Source organism: Archocentrus centrarchus, chromosome 13, assembly GCF_007364275.1.
Source record: "Archocentrus centrarchus isolate MPI-CPG fArcCen1 chromosome 13, fArcCen1, whole genome shotgun sequence".
Classification (NCBI taxonomy): Eukaryota; Metazoa; Chordata; class Actinopteri; order Cichliformes; family Cichlidae; genus Archocentrus; species Archocentrus centrarchus.
Genome location: NC_044358.1, coordinates 20,052,331 through 20,075,170, shown reverse-complemented (window position 1 = coordinate 20,075,170; position 22,840 = coordinate 20,052,331). Strand labels below are relative to the sequence as shown.

At 39.3% G+C, this 22,840-nt stretch overlaps 1 protein-coding gene and 1 long non-coding RNA gene across 4 annotated transcripts; both read right to left on the bottom strand.

Annotated features, from left to right (window-relative positions):
* Positions 1–253: 253 nt before the first annotated feature.
* Positions 254–3,304, bottom strand: LOC115790857 (uncharacterized). Its single transcript, XR_004020820.1, has 4 exons — positions 3,148–3,304; positions 1,336–1,472; positions 423–467; positions 254–331 (listed from the first exon to the last, which is right to left on the bottom strand). It is a non-coding gene; the product is annotated as an uncharacterized LOC115790857 (long non-coding RNA).
* A 2,037-nt stretch (positions 3,305–5,341) lies between these two features.
* On the bottom strand, positions 5,342–20,842 carry taok1a (TAO kinase 1a). 3 transcript variants are annotated; one of them, XM_030744054.1, is made up of 20 exons: positions 20,417–20,842; positions 16,760–17,008; positions 15,585–15,656; positions 15,368–15,469; positions 15,240–15,285; positions 15,045–15,141; positions 14,822–14,935; positions 14,313–14,404; positions 14,021–14,114; positions 13,826–13,907; positions 13,555–13,716; positions 13,246–13,446; positions 12,825–12,953; positions 12,292–12,528; positions 12,067–12,195; positions 11,649–11,852; positions 11,290–11,529; positions 10,626–10,838; positions 10,318–10,500; positions 5,342–8,918 (listed from the first exon to the last, which is right to left on the bottom strand). In XM_030744054.1, exons 2-20 carry the CDS (start codon positions 16,889–16,891, stop codon positions 8,394–8,396), a joined length of 3,054 nt encoding a protein of 1,017 aa, XP_030599914.1. In that variant the 5' UTR covers positions 16,892–17,008; positions 20,417–20,842; the 3' UTR covers positions 5,342–8,393. The 3 variants fall into 3 exon arrangements, with proteins under 3 accessions (XP_030599914.1, XP_030599913.1, XP_030599915.1); XM_030744053.1 differs by having other exon boundaries at positions 13,537–13,716; positions 20,417–20,841; XM_030744055.1 differs by having other exon boundaries at positions 12,310–12,528; positions 13,537–13,716; positions 20,417–20,841.
* Between the last annotated feature and the right edge of the window lie 1,998 nt (positions 20,843–22,840).

Genomic DNA, 22,840 nt, shown 5'->3' with positions numbered 1-22,840 from the left:
CATTCATTCCATTTCACCAAAATCTGAGAGTAAAATCATAAATGTTACAGCAGAAGTTGCACACCTCCCTCTGCGTCTCAATTTGGGTCTTCACTCATGCTGCACCTCTAGCATCCATTATTAAAAGTGGACCGCACAAAACAGTGTGCCAGGCAGAGGAAAGAAAAAGAAAAAAAAAAAAAAAAAGCTCCTGCTCTTTATCATATTCTTCAGTCGCATAAACTCAACAGCTCTCCATTAAGAGTCTTTTTAGTGGACTTCTTGTTTTTTTTTTTGTTTTTTTGTTTTTTTTTCTCCATCTCAGGTTTGCATCTCTGTCTGGGTGTCAGCTCTGTGGAAAGAGACAAGAGATTAGACCAATACAAACAAACAGCTCATATTTCAAGAATTTCAATCACTCAGAACCAAGATACAATTCATACCGGCTCAACATGTAGATCATCTGCCCAGGATCATCGGTAAACACCCTGCAACATGAAGCAAATGGATTTACAACATTTTTCTATCTATCTACTGGTTTAGAACAAGGCTTGAGGACTCTTTCGAGCTTTGCTACAACCATTTCCAAGTTAGTTGTTAAAGACATTTCAGTGATGAAAACATGAGTCATATATATGCCATGTGAAGGTGAGGCTCTTAATTACAGGTGACGGTCCAAATGTGGCAGTATGACACAGTAAGACACCACTGCATATTTAATTTCCCCTTTTTTATAAACAAATTCAAAAGCTGGAAATTTGAAAGAGAATTGATTTTGCTTAGCACAACCGCACTACCTTGCACACATGCATACACACAGAACTATCTGTGAACAGCCCATCGACACCACGCATGCTAAATCTAAACATTATCACATGCAGGAGGAGGAACTGTGGCTGGGTTTTATCTACAGCGAAAACTGATGAATTCCTGAGCAGAATCAAAGGTTTTTTTGTTCAAAAGTGATGCATTCAAGGTAGTCCTGAGAGGTTAGTAGTTCTTGACACAAAGCTGTCAATGAGACAACTTTTAAAATAAAGCAGTCATCTAAGGAGCCTAATTACTCTGGATAACTACAAGCTTTTGTTCGAGCTGGGTAGAGAAGGTTAGCATGCTGTACATAGCTACTAATCAACTACCTGTCAAGTGGATAACAATAAAGATACTGTAACTTTGATGCAAAAATGTTAGGTCCCTCAGTCCAGCTGACCACTTAAAAATGTTCAACTTGGTGTGAAAGGGGACTATGTGGCCTTATCTAAAGTCTAAAGAAAGCACACAACCTTACACACACACACACACACACACACACACACACACACACTGTAAAACCACTGCAATAAAGCAATCTCTTACCCATCCCCCCAGTGGTAAAATGCCCGGTCCTGGAAGAACATGGACAGAAACAACCACAGGCTTATTAACTCCAGCCAGAAGATAACAAACAGCAGCCATAGCGATGTCAGCAGGATTTCACACAACATCCTGGAGCTCTGTGAGGACAACACAAACGCATCATAAAAAAGGTGATCCCTGCTGTTCTATTAAGGTAAAGAAATTAAACTGATTAACAACCCCAGAGTTTACCTACCATCTTAAACCAAAAGATGGCATTTAACACAACGGCGGACTATGTTTATCTATAGTGTCACAGCAATTTGTGGTGGCTCAATTTTCAAAGATAGTGTGATGAAGTGATGTAAGACATAAAGTGGAAGAAAATGGATGGATGGAAATTTATTTGTTCCAGTGGAACAAGATGGATGATAGACACTAGCAAAATATACAAACTGATTGGTATCAGTATCAGGCAAACATCGGTATGAACACAGAATTTCACAATAAACTGATTTATACTAGTCTAGACTGTTTGGAAAAAAATTACACTAAACCTACTACAGAGTATTATATAACTATTTGGAGTTGCTGCCATGTTGTTGCTAATGCTGCTAAGCAACATGGAAGTAATTCATGTCAACACATAAACAACACATACAGTGTCAGTGACTTTCCTGTAATTCTTTAAAGAGGTCTTGAGGAACAGTTCTCCAGGCTTTCAGAAGTTCTTTCAAAATTGGACATTGGCTCTTTGTTTTGTTTTTTTAAACTCATTTTCATTGCAGTACTTGTACATGACCATTTTCAGAGGAATTTGGTTGTTACCACCGACCTATGAATTATTCAAGCATAGATAACACATCTAATTCAAAGGATGACCTAGTGTTGGGTCAGAAAACAACTTTAAATTGTATCTTTAGGCACTTTGTTACTAGTAGCCTATCATTAAAAACATTATTTGTTCCTATTTCTTTAGATGAATCTATGAAAATGTCCCAACATAACAGTCTGACTGGCATAGAAATACTATTTTTGAAGGCATTTCACACATACACACAATCTGTGATGGATTGGCCTCTCCAGAGTCCGGCCCTCAACATTACTGAAGCAGTGTGGGATCATCAACCCCCGTTTTTGCCTCATTTACTGTATTCCCACATGTACTTGCACATATTTCAATAATTCACTGCACCGATTTCCCATTCTCCTAGCAAAATGTGAAGAAATGAGGGGTTTGAGACCTTTACACAGTACTGTAAATAAGAATATATCAAGGATATGGGATATTGGTTGTATAAAAAATAAATAAAAAACAGTTGGGGAAAAAAAAATAGTGCAGCTAACCTTTCATCTTTTGTATCACTTCAGCTAACGTTAAATGTCAGTAATTATGCACAATAAAATGCATAGCTACCTTAGCAAACACCATCGACACGGACCACACCAAACCTGCGCAGTTATTTATTTAACGTCCACGATGCGGGTAATTAGCGTTCATCGTTAACACAGATAAGAGCAGCTAGCTAGCGTCGGATCTACCGTTAAGCTACAAACAGCCACGCTAGCCATCCAACTAGACAATTTGAAGCATTTGAAGTGCGTGGGTCCTTAAGCTAATCCCTGCATTTGACTTTAACATTAACGATAGCGTTTAAGTAATGAGTTGTCCACGCAAGTTTCAGTGTAGAAATCAAGTTATGGTAGCTGCAAGAGAGGTGCAAACTAGGAGCCACTCGGTTTCATAGCTAACGTTTCAGTTGTCACAAAAACCCATGCTGTTAACAGGATAAAGATGGCTAAAAAAGCGGATTCATGTTTTAGGCCTCTTACCTTACTCAAGGAAAATACTCTTGAGACAGCATTCCTTCTTTCCTAGGCTAGCAAAACATTTACCATACTTTTGTTTACAGTTCTCGTCACATTACACGTCAAGAGCATTTCCGCCTTCAGAACCAATTACAACATCGGTTGACTTTTTAAGAAGCTGTGGTACGCGGACGATGACAGGCCCAATCAGTCCTCGAGGTTAAAACTACATCCCGTATTTTTCTTATGTACTGTAATATATTAATTCTGGATAATGTTCACAAATTTATATATAGATGTAAAAACTCACTAGCTTCTATTTATAGACACAAAATAACATTTGTTTTAATCACCAAAGACTTCATTAGTTACACCTGTTCAACTGCCCAAGGCAAATATCTATTCAGCCAATCCCATGGCAGCAACTCAGGGCATTGATTCATGCAGACAAGGTCAAGATGACCTGAAGTTCAGACCAAGGATCATAGTGGTGAAGAAAAGAGACTTTAAATATGGCGTGGCTGTTGGTACCAGATGGGCTGGTCTGTTTCAGAACCTGCTGATCTACTGGGATTTAGAGAATGGTTAAAATAAAATAAAATAAAATATCTAGTGAGCAGCAGTTCGCTGGATGAAAATGCCTTGTTGATGCCAGAGATCAGAGAAAATGGCCAGACTGCTTTGAGCTGATAGGAAAGCAACAGTAACTCACTCATTCCAACCAAGGTATGCACAAGTATTTCAGAAAGCACGACACCTTGAAGCAGAAGGGCTACAGCAGCAGACGACCACACCAGGTGCCACTCCTGCCAGCTAAGAACAGAAAACTGAGGCTATCATTTACACTGGAAAACAAAACTGAACAATATAAGATAGAAGAAAAAAGAAACATTGCCTGCTGTGATATTCAGATGGTAGGACCAGAATTTGGCATAGACAACATGAAATCATGGCTCCATCTTGTCTTGCATCAACAGTTCAGGCTGGTGCTGGTGGTGGTGTAATGGCATAGGGGAGCGGTGGGCAAACTATGGCCCGTGGGCCACACCCACAGCGGTCTTTTTAATCCGGTCCGCCAAAGATTGGTACAGAATTGCCCAAATCATATAATTATGACTGATGTCGAGGAATCTGAGAAATGCTACAACAAAGCTAACACCAGATTTCAATTCACTGGCAAAAACAACACTGTTTCCACTAAAAGTAAATGTAATAACCCTGTAATACCTTTATGTTTATGCTTGCTATGTATGCATCCGGTGCTGGCCCGGCCCATCTGTCAAATTTCAAAAAGTCAATGTGGCCCCAGGGCCAAAAAGTTTGCCCACTCCTGGTGTAGGGGGGATGTTTTCTTGTCACACTTTGGGCCCTTTAGTATCAATAAAACACCAGTTAAATATCATAGCCTAAGTATTATTGCTGACCACATCCATACTTTGATAATGAGCTCGCTGTACTCAAATGGCCTCCAGTGTCACAAGATCTCAATCTAAGCACCATCAGAGCACCTCTGGGATGTGATGGAATGGGAGAATTGCATTCTGGCTGTGCAGCCAACAAATCTCCAGCAACTATGTGACGCTCTCACATCAGTGTGGACTAAAAGGTTTTCAAAACTTGTTTAATCCATGCCACAAAGTATTAAGGCAGAGCTGAAGGCAAAATTGGGTCCAACCTGCTAGTAGCAAAGTGTTACTAATGCACTGTGTTATACTACAAGATGTTTCCATTTCATAATTTGTTACTTTAGCAAATTTTATGTACTTGGTCTGACAGAATAACAATGTTGCCATATTTGTTTCCACTCAAAGGTTTGAAATAAAGATGTTTAAATAATGAGGTAATTAAAGTAAAATACATAAAAACAACACAACCACAAGGTGAGCTATACTAAAATTACTTTATTACAGCTGATTTCTGTTCAATATCCCTCTGCCCACACAATAGTAAATACAATACAAACAATATAGTAAATTTGATCCTATTTTTTATTCTGCTTTATCAATATTTTTACACAATTTAAATCCACTTTTTGCACTTTACCATATCTTATGTAGTATCTTCATAATCTCTCTGACATTCAATAACAAGTTCCACCATCTATACATTTTAATATAGGTTACAAGTTGTAGTGGTAATGTGGCAAACAATACTGACATCTTCAAAGAAATGCAATATCTTTTTAGAATTTGCCTGTCACCCCATCATCTTTTCAAGCCTTTTTTTTTTTTTTTTTTTAAACTTTGGCCACTAGACCAGAACCTTGTTATGTTTCATACATTTCATGTGGTCAGCCCAATGATAGGTTAAAACATGGAGATGAAACAAATGCAGTGGTATCTGGGCTTGGCAACTAAGGTATGGCACAGTGTTGGACCATAAAAAGGATCGCTATTTTCTGTTGCTGATTCTCATTCAGTATCCTACATGCTTTCAGTCAGTAGGAGAAAAATCTGACAAAGTAAAGCCAAACAAGTAAAAAAAAAAAACAAAATAAAATCCAGGCTGGTGGAGAAGTCTTATGACAGACAACAAATCCAGATTCCCCTCACGCACAACTATGACACAAATGTGAACAAAATGTGTTCACATAAACAAAGTTGGCATTTATGTGAGGTCTGATTGACCTAATATTCAAACTCTTGGCCTTGGCCTCTGACTTATAGTAACAATCCAATAAAGATAAATACATTCTCATCTTTTTTACAATATGAATAACTCAGAAAAGAAATGATGAATACAACCTGCTGTGTTACAGTAGCTGGAACTAATCAGTTGGCATAACAACAACAACAACAACAACAACAAAAAGTTTCAGGACCAAACCATATGTAACTTGATACAATGCATACTTTCTAGGCAGAATATACACATATTGAAAGTTAAAATCCCACCTAGAAAGAAAAAGATCCCAGCATTTTTGTGTCCTCAAATATGATAGGAATACATAAACAACATTCAGAAAGAGCCAGCATCTGAAAAGGCGGCTCTGAATCAGAGTGGAATGGAGACAATGGTCAAATGTGTGCAGTGAGAGAGAACTAACTCCGCAGTGGTAATGCTAAGAGATAGTGACTAAATAAATGGTATTTAAAGATGACAGTAAAGCCATTTTGTGAGTGCACACAAACCAAGAACAACGTTGATGTATGTCCACACAACTCAATGCCTAAACTCCGAGTGTGAAAGGTTTGCCAACGTCACTGTAGTCTGTCAGTTTTAGAAATTATTTTCTTAAAACGTGGGTTTACTTTTAAAAATTCCTGCAATAAAACACGCAAAAACATGAATTCCAGCTTTATGTGGAGGAGCATTCACTTTCACCAAATCCAGAGAATTATCTTTAAAGTGTTTTCTATTCTCAGTGTCAAAATGCCAAGTCTCACTTGAATGGAGAGGCTGTTAAAAGGTAAAATGGGAACCATACTTCTCCAGGGATAGGTCATTTAACCACAAACTGGAGGAAAAAAAAAGGGAAAAAGCAGACACGTATATAATTCAGAGGAGGAAAGGAAGTGCTTTTTGCCACATTTATTTTGCATTTGGCTTATGTTTTGTTTGTTTTTTTTAGTGTGCACTGACTCAGTTTTAGAACTTTCTGCTACAACGTCAAAATGCAAGCATGTGCTTGATTCAGTCACCCTTGTTTTGGAGATTTAATGACTTGGTATAACATTAACTTAGCACCTTTTAAATTATTAGTGTTGTTTACTTGGGCCCAGTGTTTCTAGTTGTGTCAAGCCTGCTGTTATGGTCATGGAAATTACCCTAACTACCTGCCTGCCCTAATAGACTCTCCAGGTTACTCAGCTCAGCTCATAGAAACTCTGGCCAAAACATCTCTCTTTTTAAAAAAAAAAAAAAAAGCACCATTCTCACATATTCTATTTATTCTATGAGTTTAGCATAAATGCAACAGAGACAACCCATAACAACTATAGCTTCACTGTAAAAGCTGCAGAATGAGGGGAAATCTCTTCACTCATATATTTTAAGTTGCCATACCCTGGGTGAAGTTTGTACTTGGGAAATTGCTCTAACGAAGAAAAAAAAAAAAAAAAAAAAAAAAAATCACAACACATGTAAGTCTGACTCCTAAACTTAACAACATGCGTACCAATGATCACTCACTGGGTGCTTTGTGGAAAGGAGTCAAAAATTAATATCACACACACATTTAGCTGTATAAAGTGCTTTCAACAAGGCAGCAGTTTTAAAAGGCACTAATAAAAATAAGCAGATGTATACTAGGATTGTTTATAAAGGCCAGTAAGTCTCAGTTCCTTCTGTGAACATGTACAATGACATTCTCTGTAATGCAGGGGTTTCCAAGTTTCCCCTTCAAGTACCACCTAAAGGCATGAAAAATTATTTCTAGATATGTACCAGAAATGTTCCATTTCTCAGCTTATTTAGGACTTAAACCAAATGTACTGAATACACTGAATATGAGAATCTGAGAAAAACACTTGGGCCTGGAAACCTGCTAAAATAGGCTAAACAAAACAAACTAGCACTGATAAGAAATGGATGAAACTATTAAACGATAAAGATCTGAGACTGATTTCAGTTATCAAAGGTTAAAAGGCACTGTAGGATAGTTGTAGCATATATATGAATCAGTTAAGACTAGTTTATTTGGCTCTGAATCTGTAAAGTTCCATTTTGGTTGATGACTAGGAAATAAAACTAATGAATAGAAATCAAATTCAGCATGATGACCATTACAGCAGGCTTGTATCACAAGCATCTTCACTCACTCACACAATAGGCCAGTGTCTTACTGAATACGAATGGGGAGAGTGAAGAAAGGAGGTCCTGAACAGAATGTTTTCTGTGATTGTTTGATACATTTAAAAAGGACAAAGTTAACACATGTCAAAGGCTTTTAACAGTGTTTCATGTGCAAAATGAGAGCAATGGCTGTGAGTAGCACAAACTTATGTTGTTTTTTTTTTTTTAAATCCTCCTTAGGAGAGAACTGTAAATAAACACAAATGAAAGTAACATATTGACACTCAAACTGCTTATGTAACATAAATTTAAGGATCTGCATGTGTGCCGATAAACTGCCGTGAGGACGGGCTGTGCCTTTTCCAGCCCTTTTGACCTGAGCAACATTTATTTCATCACACATCTACATCTGTACAAGGGAGAAATGGTAAATGACGGGGATAGTGTCAGGGAGAGACAGAGCGGTAGAGCTCCGCCCTGATGTGTTTGTTAGATTCTCCACATTTAGACTCTTGACTCCATGGCTGACGAGGGATCTATGTGTAGGAGAGGTGTGACCCGTTAGATATTTGAGAGGTGACACTAGTGCTCCTACTCATTCCCTGCTCACTGTGCCCTCCTGAGGGTGTCCTCCCCATCCCTTGGGGGCTATTCTGCATACCTCCACTACTGCGTGTGACCAGAGGTCCAGATGATGGGTGGCCCCATGGTGTTGGAGGTATGCCCTGTCCCCAGCCGTGCTGCATAGATGCCCCTCCTGGACTGGAGTGATATCGATGATGACCTTGGTGACTCAACCCTGCACCCGAACTGCTGCTGCCCCAATGTGCTCCAGGAGAGCTTCCAGATGGGTACTGCTGCTGATGCTGACTCCAACTTACTTGAGCCCCGGGAAAGTTATTGCTCATAGCCTCTGGAGAGATGTTTGATAGCACCATGTTGCTGAAGCCCAGGCGCATACTCTCAGAGTCAAAAGCCTCAACTTCTCTGGCTTGGCGTTCCAGCACGATCTGGATTCGCTCTGAGCATTCATTCTGCAAGGACTGCATCTCTTCCTCAATCTATAAGAAAAGATAAAAGGGACAAGATTAGTTTAAAGAAATGCAACTTCACATTTAATAGATGTAGATACACAAGGGAATCATGTTGCAGCTGTTAAGACTGGACAAAAAGCTCTTTATCATTTTAACTAAGTGAAGTCCACTGACCTCATGTAAATCCCGGCACAGCTTCACCAACATTCAAATAAACCAGAACCAACCAAAGGTAGGAGCGTGTTGTGCTTTTACATTCAAACTCCTTCTAAGACTTAGGTGCCGTTTACACGAAGCCGTTTTCACTGGAAACGGTGTCGTTTTGATGCGTTTCAGCCTTTCATTTACACGATGGCGTTTCAGAAACGACCCGCGTTTACACGATGACATGTGAAATGATGGAAACGATGAAAACGATGTAGTTCCCATGCCAGGCCACAAGTTGGCGTTGGTTTTCTCTTTGCAAAGTTTGTTTATGCAAGACGCGCATGTGTGGAGTGACAGTAGGTAGTGCGGCAAATTGTTCATTACTTACAAAACGGCCAATGTGAGAGGTTTTGTGTGGACTGACGATGAGGTTGGATCGCTGCTGCACACAACGCTGAATTACAAAACGGTAAAAACACAAGAAAAGCATAAGAAGCACTCGTGAATCCGCGAGTACTGTTTACTGTTTCAAAATAAAAACGGTCACCTAAGTTGCCGTTTACATGAAGCCGTTTTCATTTTTGAAACGGCGTCGTTTTGATGCGTTTCGATCTTGCGTTTACACGACAACGGTGTCATTTTGATGCGTTTCGCCCTACTGTTTACACAACAACAGAGTGAAAACGATGTGTTCCGGAAACGGGGTCCAGAGTGGAGCGTTTCAGAAACGCACCGGCTTGCGTTCTCGTGTAAACACTTGAAACCGGGGTGATTTGAAAACGCTCGACTCGCACATGCGCACTATGGTTGCGACGGCCACAGTTTTTCACGCACGCGCAAATTGATAAACAGTACTTGCGGATTCACGAGTGCTTCTTATGCTTTTCTTGTGTTTTTACCGTTTTGTAATTCAGCGTTGTGTGCAGCAGCGATCCAACCTCATCGTCAGTCCACACAAAAACCTCTCACATTGGCCGTTTTGTAAATAATGAACAATTTGCCGCACTACCTACTGTCACTCCACACATGCGCGTCTTGAATAAACAAACTTTGCAAAGAGAAAACCAACGCCAACTTGTGGCCTGGCATGGGAACTACATCGTTTTCATCGTTTCCATCATTTCACATTTCATCGTGTAAACACGGATCGTTTCTGAAACGCCATCGTGTAAATGAAAGGCTGAAACGCATCAAAACGACACCGTTTCCAGTGAAAATGGCACCTCAGTAGCTTAAAAGAATGTAAATCCTGACATGAGCATAATATATTATGGAGAACCTTTGTTTCCAGCAGGGCCCTTCGGAGTGACACCCTTTGTTCCAGGTCTTTCTTCTCACGCTCATGCTGGGCATCTGTCTGCATCTTGATCTTGCTCTGGTAGGCGTTGAGAAGCTCCAGCTCCTGCAGCAGCTGTATTCGTAGGGCTTGGCACTGAGCCTCCTGAGTCTCATCCAGACGGAGCTAAGACCAGCGAGAAGATCACATTCAGGATCCAAGCAGTAAAATATTTACACAACCGTTACTGGTTTGGCCACATCCTCTACAGGTGGCATAGTGTAATAGTCTTACAATTTTACCAGACTCACCGCTTGAGTGGAAAGCATTTCATTGATAGAGTGGTCATACTGCTCTGCCAAAATGGCAAGCTTGCGGTGCTGCTCTTGCTTCAACCGTGTAAGGACAGCTTTGTGCTCTGACTTTGGCGTAGTCTCCAGCAGATGGTTCCTCAACGCTTTATACTGCTTGGTCTGGATCTTACATGTGTCCTGGAACTGCTTCTTGATCTGTAGCTCTTTGGACTATATTGTAGAGAAAAGAGATTAATGTATTGTGTACTGTACTTCCTACTTAAAAAACAAACAAACAAATAAACCTTTAATATCTACATTAGGTCTACAGTATAACAATTTATGTGCTCCAATCAAGGAAATAAAACCAGAAAACATTAAATAATAATAATAATAATAATAATAATGGTTATGGTCTATTCAGTTTAAAAAATAAAAATGAAAGGAACAATATCAAGAAGTACAAACTACACACTCCTAAGTCTGAAGCTGATATTTTATTCCAAAATCTGTGGATCTGTTTTTTTTTTAGCCAGTCCTCACCTATGCAAGATCAAGAATATGTTGAGCTGACAAATAGTGAACAATCACAGAAACATTAAATGCCTAGACCAGCAATTTTACTGAAACTAGTGTGTTTTGAATGTTTCATGTATACCCACGCTCAGAAACATTTTCTAACCTTGAGACTCTTGGGTTGCTGGCGAACTTCCATAGCATGTTTGCGTCGAAGTTCTCTCTCCCTTCGCTTGTTGTACTCCTGCTGATTGGTTAGCTCCGTCTGGTGCTGTAGCCGAATCAGTTCAGCCCTGGTCTTTTGGATGTTGTTGAGCTGGCGGAACTCCAACTCTTGCATGGACTCGTGGTGCCGGAGAAGCATAGCATGTTCCAAGTCCTTCTGGGTTTGACGCTTGCTTAGCTCCTAATGATGTGCACATGGAGACAAACAGAGACCAACTGAAGTTACTTATTAGGAACATGTAATTACTCAATATTTGTACCATGCTGCTTAACAGTACAGTGGTAGAGAAAAGTACGGACCTCTCGCAATAGATCCTTTTCAATTCTGTGGCGAGTAGTCAAAATCCTCCTTTTGAACCTGCGGCACTCCAGTTCCAGATACTGCCTCTGTCTGCGCTGTAAATTAGCCTCTTCTTCTGCTTGATAGTTTTGGAAGTTCTCCTTCTGTTTTGACAGCCATTCCTGCTTTTCTTTCTTGGGAGTTGACTGGTTTTCATTCAATTCCTAAAGGGACAAAACTTACTTTATACCAATAAATGTTTACTAATTGCAAGTTAAAAAAAAAAAATCTGTATGAATGATGCACAGGAACTGTGACATCAAGACAGCACCACAATATTTGGTATCAGTAGTACCCACTTTTGATGTGTGCCACTGAAACTGGGACGCATAAACAAACTTTACTGTATGGAGAAATAATAAAAATGAATCTCTCTACCTCTTTAAGTTGGTCTTTGCGAAGTTTGTATTCCCGTTTCTGGTTTTCAAGAAAACTGTTAAGTTCTTTCTTCTGCTGACTCTGGATGTGCTGTTGGAACTTCTTTTCATCATTGCTAAAGGTCTTTGCCTGATGAAGAAAGAAACAAAATCTGTTTTCTCTCTGCACAATAATGGTCTGAGTGAATGGTAACACTTAGTGAACACATAGAAGCTGAACGCATACATCTTTCTCCATGGACACCTGGTGTTTCTTGATCAGTTTCTCCATTTCTTGGGCGAAGCTATTCCTCTGGTTCTCCAGCTCCTTGTCCAGACGGAGTCTGTGCTCATCCATTTCAGCCTTCAGCTTGTTTTCCAGAGCCATCAGCTGTTTTTGATGCTGGCGCCTCATGCGTTTGTAGCCCAATATCTGCTCCCTTAATTCAGAATCTTGTTCATGCTCCTTGATCTGGCGAGTGAGCTAGCAAAACACCAGAAAAAGATTTATCTCAGGTACAGTTTATGAGGCACATAAATATAGTAGATAGACTTAATTGCAAGCTGGTTCAAAACACTTCTTTTGATTACAAGAAGAAATAAACTGTTAGCCTTAAGGTGAAACCTTTTAATAATCACGAGGACAATATGTTAAAATACTTTTGCTTTTTTTTTTTTTCCACAATCACAGATGTGGGAAATACCCAGCAGCTATATGCGTGGTTATCTGAGATATCAAACAGTTTTTTTAACCGTCAAGTACAATAACTGCATTGTTACCACTGAAGCTGTGCGTATTGTGGCAAAGTGTTCACGGTTTCTTCTTGGCCGTGGTGTGTGTGCAGGAGCAGGCTGTGGTTCAGTTGGTCGGTTGTGAGGCTGTGACTCTTTGTTACATGTTTCTTCCCCCTAAATGGTACACAACAATGCAGACATGTAAATAAAAGAACCCGCTACTGCATGACATTTAGAACCAATCTGAACAATGTCGCGTGACAATATTACTAATAACACTTTCCTCAATTATGAACACTGAAAGACACATACATTTTTTATATTTATTTATATATTTATATTTATATATATATATATATATATATATATATATATATATATATATATATATATATATATATATATATATATATATATATATATATATATATATATAAAAAAAAAAAAAAAAAAAATGACTTCTTACTTGTTTGACATGTATTACAGAGCTGTTGGACATTACTGTGTGGTCCCCTTCAAGGTCTGCCTCACTCTTGTCATCGCCTGCATCAGTTAGACTATTAACAGAGCTGCTCTGTGAACTGGCACTGATTGACATACTGGGGATGGACTGGTTGCTCCCCACACTGTTCACTGTACCCGTCCTACCAACACTGTGTTCTGGCTCCTAAAAATAAAACAAAATAGAAGGTTACACATCTTGTGTCATAGGACACAATGGTATAAAAGGCACAGAGACAAGTTAGGAGGGGGTTACCAGAGTTTCATGACAGACCTCCTCTTCATCTTGTGCTGTGGGGCCATTGTGGACTTCTTGAAACAAGATCTTTTTCATCTTACGATACTGCAGATTGTCTAGTTCCCGTACTGCGTCCTTTGTCCGGTTTATCAAGTCTATTAAAACTGATTCAGGTCGCTCACGCTGGACAAACGCATGCTGGAGGAACAATAGAAGCCCGTTTGCATTAAATTAATGAATTTTAATGCATCTTTAAAGATTCATCACGAAGCATAGCAAATCGGTTACTATTACTTTTGTTTCTTACCTTTAAGAGCTCCTCAGAGTTCGGCCTGTCCTGGGGTAATTTCTGAAGGCAAGAATCTACAAAGTTTCGGAAATAATCCGTCCTACAGTTGTGAAATTACGTGTGGAAAAAGTTTAGAATGTAGTTATTAAACAGACATTATTTAATTGGAACAACAGAACATAGGTTCAAATTTACAACCAGTTCTAAACTTACCATTCACTAGACTGCAGTGTGGGGCTGTCATTCTGTGCTATATGGTATAAGGCACTCATTGCATTCATGTTAAAGAGTGGGGGCTTCCTCTCAGCTATAAATCAAGAAATAGGTTACATTAAGAGACAGATACAAGGAAATATGGGGTGAAAGAAGAAACAGCCGCATTATTCAGTAACTGAATGAACTTAATGATGTGAGAAAAATTGCTGCTAACTGTGAGAGGTTAATTAAAGTATAAAAACAGACGTGTGAATTCTACCAATGCAACTACAAATGAGCCAGGACATACCTAATTCAATGCAGGTTATCCCCAAAGACCAAATATCCACCTTTCCATCATATTGACCTTCATCCATAGCTAAAATGACTTCTGGGGCCATCCTAAGAACAAAAAACATGTAAATGATGTCTTAATATTTAAAAAAAAAAAAAAAAAAAATCTGAAAAGGTGTTTTGAGAAACAAATTTATGCTGTGTTCACACTGTCAGCAAAAAACCAAACAAACAAACAAAAACAAAGCACTTAGCTACAATTTTCCAACAAAGGGCAGGGATGTGACACCTGACAGTTGTTGCTGTGTGATGGGTCTGATTCTCAACAAGTAAAAGTTGAGTTAGCCTCAACTCTTTTCAGGTGCTGCAATGACACAATTAATGCAACAACTAATCTTAAGTTTCCATGTTTGGATGAGGAATGACAATGACTCGGTAACAATATTGCTAGCCGTGACTGGCCGATTTGTAATTTGGCTGCTCGCAGTGTGAACGTAGCCTTAATAATAATGTTTTAAAGCATACCAATATGGAGTCCCAACAAAGGAGTTTGCAGGACAGGCGATGGAAGCAGAGCCAAAATCTGCTAGTTTTACCTGCCCTGGCTCTGTCAGCAAGATGTTTCCTGCCTTGATATCTCTGTCAAACACATGAGAGGAAATGATTATAGCACCATGAAGAAGACAGAGTGCCTAAGGGCAGAAGCAATCTGTGTACAGCATGCTCCTAAAATGCCTCAAACACTCACCGGTGAATCATGTTGTGGGAGTGAAGATAAGCCAACCCTTGAAGAGCACCATGTGTAATTGCAGCTATTTCAACTTCCTGCAGAGGTTTCTTGTGAACTGCAGATGCATCATCAGTGATGTAAATCAAGAAAAAAAGGTGATGAGGATAAACTTGCAAATGTAGAAATGTAATTTTTTCCAAAGTTTCAACTCACCTTCTAACAAATCTGATGCAGAGCCTAGACAATATTCCATTACCAGCTGCAAGGAAACCAAGAAAACTTTGAGTGTATTTATATTTATCAAAGCATATTAGTCTTAACAAGATATTGTAGAACCTCACCCAGGCAGTGTGTTCTCGTAGGTAACATCCTTTGTACTCTATGCTGTTTGGGTGTTGTATTCTCTGCAGGAATCTCACTTCCTTGATTATGTCTTGCCATTTCTGAGACAAGAGTAAAACAACAATAGGACTGTTACATCAACAAAACAAAAAAAAAAAAAGCATTCATGAGTAAACAGTCTGTTAACCTGATATAGGACAGTGAAGGTTATCATACCTCACTGGACTGCTTCCCACTATAAGACATCTTCTTGATGGCCACAACATCGTTTGTCCGCACATCCCGTGCCTGAATAATAAGCACATTACATAATGCTGGTTGTCAAGATTTAATTAACTTAAGTGACAATGAGAAAAATGAGGTAAAATGGGAAAAGTATTACTTGACTATGCCTTTGTTAATTAATTTTGCATTAATTAACTGTAAAGATTTAAAAAAGTGTTTGTGTGTGTGTGTGAGTGGCTGAATGATGTTGTATAAAGAGCTTTGAGTGCTCAAGTACAGTAGAAAAGCCCTGAATAAGAACCAGTCCATTAACCAAATACGTAATAGACATGTAACTGTTGGGGCAACAACATTAAGGTCATCAATTCTCTCCAAGTTGACTGACATAAGCAATGCTTAGATGTAGTAGCCACACTACATATACTGTATAACCCTTTGAATCCAAAGCAAAAGAGAAAACACAGCTTGACACCCAAAATATCAAATAAACCCCAAAATACACAGAACGTGTACACAAAAATATTAAAACATTATAAGAATCACAAAAAATGTTTAATTTTAAAATTTGTGTGCTCATTTTTAACTAGACCTCAAAATGTTAACATGCCAAACTTACACAGCACTGTTTAAACAGCATTGCATTTTTACAAGGATTTTAAATGTTTCTAAAATGTTAAAAGTATTTAAATACTTTGTGGTTTACAGAACAATGTGCTAGACGACTTATCATAATATAAACCTATAAGCCACAAAGCAGCAATCTTATGAAGCATTTTTAGCTAGCAGAATGTAGTAGTTCATAGTTATTGTCTTTATATACTGACCTGTGTTTCAACCCTTTACTTCTTTGCATAGTCTGTGTGTTTTAAAAAAAAAAACTCTTTGGCACCCACCAAAGAAGGTTTAGCCTGAGTCTGAAGGAAATCAGCGGCATTTAATATTTTTAACCACTTTTGTTAATTTGGGTTTTATTTACACAACATAATTTATTCAAAACTGATTTGTGCTCATGTCTGTTACTCCCCCCTTAATGCTCACTCTGAGCCAACAAAAATAACACTTAGAATGACTGCATGTTCTGAGCAGCCCCCCTCAGAAGTACTTCTAATGTCATCATGCACATGGCCTAAAGCATGGACTATATCCTTATGTTGTCAAATACTCACAAAATATACAGCACCAAAGCTGCCATGTCCAATTTCATGAAGATCCGTGAAGAGCTTTTCTGGGTCCTCCTTGAAGAAGAGCTCAGCAATTTCGGGGTCCTTGAGGCTCCCCGCCCGACTGCTATTGGGCATAATTGGGAGTTGGGGGCAATGCCGCTGCCGCCAGGAACTATCTGGGTCTGCGACAGCGACGTGAAAGCCCCCACTGATGACTCATCTGCAGGACAGTGGTTTCATATGTGTTCAGAGCTAGAAGTACAAGGAAAACCAAGAATAAGCACACTAGCAGAGTTGGGCACCAGTGTTTTCATACATGTATTCTTATCCTAAATTTATAAGCTACGTCAGCACTGTATAGACAGCAGTGCAGTACAATACACTCCAAGAGAAGTGAATGTGGATGATGCGAAGTAAGATACACATAAACTCTATTTTAGAATGTTATTAAAGTTATATAAGTGAGAGGGCTGTTCACATGAGCAACAGAAGAGCCTAATAACATGAGAACGAGAAGGCTAAAAGCATGAACTTAATCATGATGTCAGGTGCTAAAGTGGAGAATGGCCAGTCAGAAATCCTGAGGCAGCAAGAGATAAGTCTCCTGTTTCCATAGTAACTACAGCAATGAAATCAGTGGGCTGTGTCCCAACAAACTGGCCTCACACCTTCAGTGACTGGTATGTACACAGACAGATGTGAAGAGGATACAAAGCTCGAACAAAGACATGGAGGAGAAAATGAGCACCATCACAGTATTAATGACTGAAGTGAAACACAGCATTCCAGTAACAGGATGACTGGTTAAACCTGCAGGCGCTTGGAAAACACATTCTCAAACACAGCAAACACTTTTGCATCTTCCTAGAAGTGTTCAAAGGGTTAACTTGGCAAGAAAATAAACAAAACCAAAACCTATTTCCATTTATCTGAAGTGGTGGTGTATCATACTGATGGTTCTATTTTCCTTTGCCCTCACTTTGGAATATCAACGACAGAAACATTGACTATAATGAAAATAAATAATCGCTTTGTGATTCACACCATGTGGAAAAGTGACATTTGAAAAGCAGCGTGGCTTTCCATAAGTGATGTCCTGAGCAAAACTTACTGGAAGCAGTCATGTGAACTGCCTTCGCCTAAATGTAAAAAAAAAAAAAAAAAAAACCCCATAAAAATAAACAGAAAATATCCACCGCAGGGTGTGTGGATTTACTTAATATCAAAAGCTCATTAGAATTCACTGGGGATATGAGGGAAAATGTGTTTTGCTTTTCATGGTTGTATTTCTTTTTGTAAATTTTTGGCCCGTTAGCCTTTTAATCAGGATGCCACCAAAACCGATACAATTCAATACAAAATTATGAAAATGCAACAGTAGTTGTTTTGCCAGTTACTTTTTTGGTACGTCACCATAATTGCGTCATGGTGTAGTAACATATTCACTTTATGTGTGAAAGATCCCCGGTTTGAGGCCGAGTGTAAGTACTAAACCCAGCCTCAGGGGGTCACAAACTAGTGTACTCCTAGGGAAGGTCATGTCAGGATGAACATTCAGTATAAAATCTGTGTTAAATCAAAATTAAATTAAATTAAATTAAATCTTGGAAAATAACGGATAAGCCAAAAGTACCTCGGTAACGTAGGAAGCGTATGTACTCATTCTTCTGGAACTGACGGGGGAAATATATGCCTAAAGGTGTTCTAATCTATCCTTACATGCCCAAGAAGGAGGAGAATTCCCACAAGCACAAGAAAAACTACACATGAAAGGTGATGACTAGTGATGACTAGTGCCACTGTAGCCCAGCCCCTACTCATCAATATGAAAGGCAATAAGAGTCAGATATGGAAGTACTTTGCTTTATTATGCTGAAATACACTTTACCTTTTTCCTCTCCTTTTTTTGTGACAGCTGGCACTGCTGATGTGAAATCAACTATGTGGTTAACCATCAACAAAATAATAATAACATTTTAGTCTTCCACCACCATGACAGTGATTTAGAATTACTTTGTATTAAAAGGACATCAAATTCGGCATTGAGAATCGTGTGATTCTACTGGTACCAACTACTAAATTCCTGGTATTGTGATGTCCCTACCTTTTTAAAAACACAAAAGTGTGTAACAGATTACTTTAAGCCCACAATGCCACTGTCAGAACGGTCCTTTTCACTATCAGTTTCAAACAGCTTCACTGCTGTAACACCAGTGTAAAAGATCACTGAGAAAAGTTTCCTGAGTCCATGCGGCTCAGATGATCAGCTGCAAACAGATGCAGAGCTGACGCTAGAGTCACAAGACTTCTTTCCCAGCCTGGGAGAAACAGCCCCCAGTTCAAGCAGACATCTTTTGTCTCACAACAACACTGAACAACTCACTATACTACACAGTTGTAGCCACAGCTCTGAAATAAAGCCTCATTACCATGTGGGACTGTGCCTCTTTATTGCCATTGTTCTTTATGACATTGTTTCTCGTGAATGAGCTTTGTTGTCACATCTCATGGTAGCATTTTCAACTTGTGAACGCATGAGCACAAAAGTGAGTGATGATAACTGACACATTCATTAAATAAAACAACAATAACAAATAAAACAACAATAACAAAAAACACAACAACAACAAATTACCCTGGTGTTCCAACTAGCACAAATGCATGCACAAGAATGCAGCAGGACAGGACAACAGAGCTGGAGGGCTGGAATTCCCAATGTATGCCCTCACTGCACTGCATTTCTCAGCATTTCCTGTTCGTGCAGCTATAGGGAGGTAGGAATGGGCCCTGGTGAGCATTTTCACGAGTGATTATCTGTCTATCTTGGCATTGCAGCAATGGCACGCCTTCTTAAGTGCGCCCCAATTTAAGAAAGTAAAACAGTTTCCTTTCCGTGTCCTAGAACTTTAAAAATATTACAGCTACCATCACTTTAAAAAAAAAAAGAAAAAGAAAAAAAAATAATTCAGCACACAAATTTAAGAGTAATGGAGGTCATTTAAGACATTTCCGTTTGCCACTCCAACCCATGGCACAAAATAACGCAGGATCGCATCTGTTTCATCCATTTCTACCAGTCAAAGGACAAAAACTGCACTGTAACGTTGTAGCCAGTGTATCCTTATGCATTCAAGTACATTAATTAAGGTTAGATGGCAATTGGGGACCAGTTTGCTAAGGGGGTAATGGGGGGCGACAAACCCTTTAAATAGCCAAAGTTTCCTTAAACTACCAGCAGCGCAGCCTTACCTGCTGCGTTTTTACCTGTCTCCTCACTATCAAAACAAGCGGAATTTCAGAGCTCACTTGGTGGGATCTGCTAAAAGTTGCTACTTTCCAACAGCAGCTTTAAGTGTCACAAGTCACATTTAAAAGTTTGAAATGCAAAGAGGCAGTAGCAGCAGCAGCTTGGGAGCGTTGCTGCCTTGGGAGCGTTATTGTCAGCTACACAGCAAACTTAACGTTAGCCAAGTTACGTGTCATATGGTGAAACAGTCCAAGCAATATTCGCGTCGTGTTTACAACGTGAACAGCTGGACATATACACGGATAATGTGGAATTCAGCGACCTGTAATAGTCGCTTACCAGAAAATGCTAAATTAGCAAGCTGACGTATGTTATGTTTGCTAAATTAGCTTAGCCAGTTAGCTGAAACTCACCCTCTTTTGACAGGCCAGGTTTCAGCGCTGTGGAGAACGTCGCTAATTCAAAACAGTTTGGGATCAGAAAAGGATCCCCTCCGTTTCATCGCCAGCGAGACCGCTTCGTGCGCCGAATCCTTGCTCTTCTTCACACTGTCAGTCGATTATAACGGACACATTTGTGAATTGTTACAGGTTAAAATCCCCACCCTTTAAGTAACTGGGGTGCCAGAGTAGTCAGATCCCACTCCCAGGCAGGTCCAAAGATGGCTGCCGAGCGCTCCACCGCCGCCTCCCTTCGTGGAAATGCGTCGGGGGGAAATGTGAGGGAAGTTCAAACACCTCCAGAATAGCATTAAACAAGCCGCGATAATATCCGCCTTATCGTTAGAAAAACTGGGGATTTAACCTCTCACGCTGGCAGGTTACCTCTAGCGGTTTTGACGCGTGTGTGTGTGTGTGTGCGCGCGTATGTGCCAGGCTGTCCGTCCTCAGCGAAAGCAGCAGTTCCGCCCTGCCTGTTGCATTTGCTGTAAACTCTCTCTGACCCAAGCACATCCAGAGGCGGAGACGCTGGAACATCATTAAGAAACACCATCTTCATATTTCTATCCAAGTTACTTTTTAGTTCAGCTTTTATATTGCTGATTTAAGGTATGAGTAAATGGAAAAAATGTTTTATAAAAAGTATAGGCTGTAGGCTATAAAATATATGTATTAAAAATATATATTTTAAATGAAAGAACTCTGGCAACTCAAACAAGCAAAGCTACCCCCTGTGTGACGACCCCTTATGAATAAGGGAAAGTAGCTTTTTACTGCATGTTAAATTTATTTATTTATTTATCCATCCATTCAGAATAGTTTTAGAATAGAATAGTTTTTTCCTTGGTTTTGGTACCATTGGTAAATTTTTATCCATTGCTCAAAAACATTTTTCTTTTCTTTTCTTAAAATAGTTTTTATAAAGCAAACTATACAAAGCAAACAGTTTCTCTGTTTGTAAGACAAACAGAGAAACTGAGACCAGTGCATGTTTCTCCTTGAAGGAGAGGAGATACAAATGACAGTAGAAAATGTGGCATCAACCTGATTTCGTAACTTCTAATTTATTTTAATATATTGTTTAAGCACATTCAAACAATTTTTAATTAAAAAATAAAATAAAATGATAAACAACATTGATGATGATGTCATTAATTAGCAACATATTATTACATTCCCTCTTTTTCTTTTCTGTCTCTTTTTTCACTTTTCCTGAGTTCTATTTTTTTTTTTTTCATATCACAGCAGCAACAAGTAGGCTCGAGGAGCTTTGGGCAAAGACCCTACAATGTAACAGAGAGAAGGCCGGCAACATGATCCCCTACATGCAGCCACATGGCTACAGTGGGGAGGAAAAGCTCCCTTTTAACTGGAAGAGACCTCTGGCAGAACCAAGCTCAGAAAGGGGCAGCCATTTGCTACAACTGGTTGGGGGGGGGGGGGGGGATAGAAGTTAGAGACATGCCTTAGCAAATGCATTGGGAGTGAGGAGAAGGTATGCTCATTACATCATGTGAAATCCCCCAGCAGCTCGAGGCTACAGCAGCATGACTAAGGGATGCTTCACCTGATCCAGCCCTAACTATAACTTTTATCAAAAAGGAAAGTTTTAAGCCTAACCTTAAAATTAGGGAGTGTCTGCCTTCCAAAGAAGAGGGGCTTGATAACTGAAGGATCTGCCTACTACTTTTAGCAACTCTAAGAACCACAAGTCACTCTGATCAGATATACTTTGACAAGTTCTGTGTTCTCAAAACTACAAAATAAATGAAAAATATGCAAAGCAGCTGATTTTTGTTCTCTAAAAAAGATGATGGAAGACATGAATTGGTGGTGGGCAACATAATGTCCTCACAGGTGGTGAGCTGATATGTGTATTAAGCTTCCTTTTTTCCTAAAGTGACAGAGGGTTGTTGAGGGTGTTATTGTTGTGCAAAAGACAAAGAATGCACTCAGTTGTACTGCGTGAGGCTAAACAAAGGGATGCCTCTGAACAGGAAGCTGTTTTCTGAAAGGAAAGGTCTCAGAGCTGCAAGCTATTTTATTTTATTTTTCTGAGGCTGTTGTACAGCAGTTCCATAATTTTCTCATCACCTCCTGTCTTTCTCCTTTCTATTATTCTGAGTAAAAGGAAAAAAAATGTCCTGTGTAAAGAGAGGCTTTGCACTCCAAGGAAACACCAGAAGATTATGGAAAAGCATAAATCTTAGAGTCTGCTGAGAAAGATTATTAAATCTCATAGGATGATGAAAGAGAAAATGGATTAATAGATTCAAGGTATATAATGGGTGTAATGTATAAATATCAAACATCACACGGAGTATTATTTGTTGCCATTTGTTCTGTACTGAAGAGAAAAAACTTTTCTCTTGTTTTTTTGATTGCATCTGTGGGAAT

Bases quoted from the DNA above. Each gene is read 5' to 3' on its own strand.
- taok1a (XM_030744053.1), bottom strand. From the start codon at position 16,891: ATGCCCAATAGCAGTCGGGCGGGGAGCCTCAAGGACCCCGAAATTGCT. The intron at 13,908-14,020 runs GTAAGTTTAGAA...TCACAACTGTAG, and splicing joins ACACTGCAGTCTAGTGAATG to GACGGATTATTTCCGAAACT. The intron at 12,529-12,824 runs GTAACAATGCAG...GTGTTTTGCTAG, and splicing joins CAATACGCACAGCTTCAGTG to CTCACTCGCCAGATCAAGGA.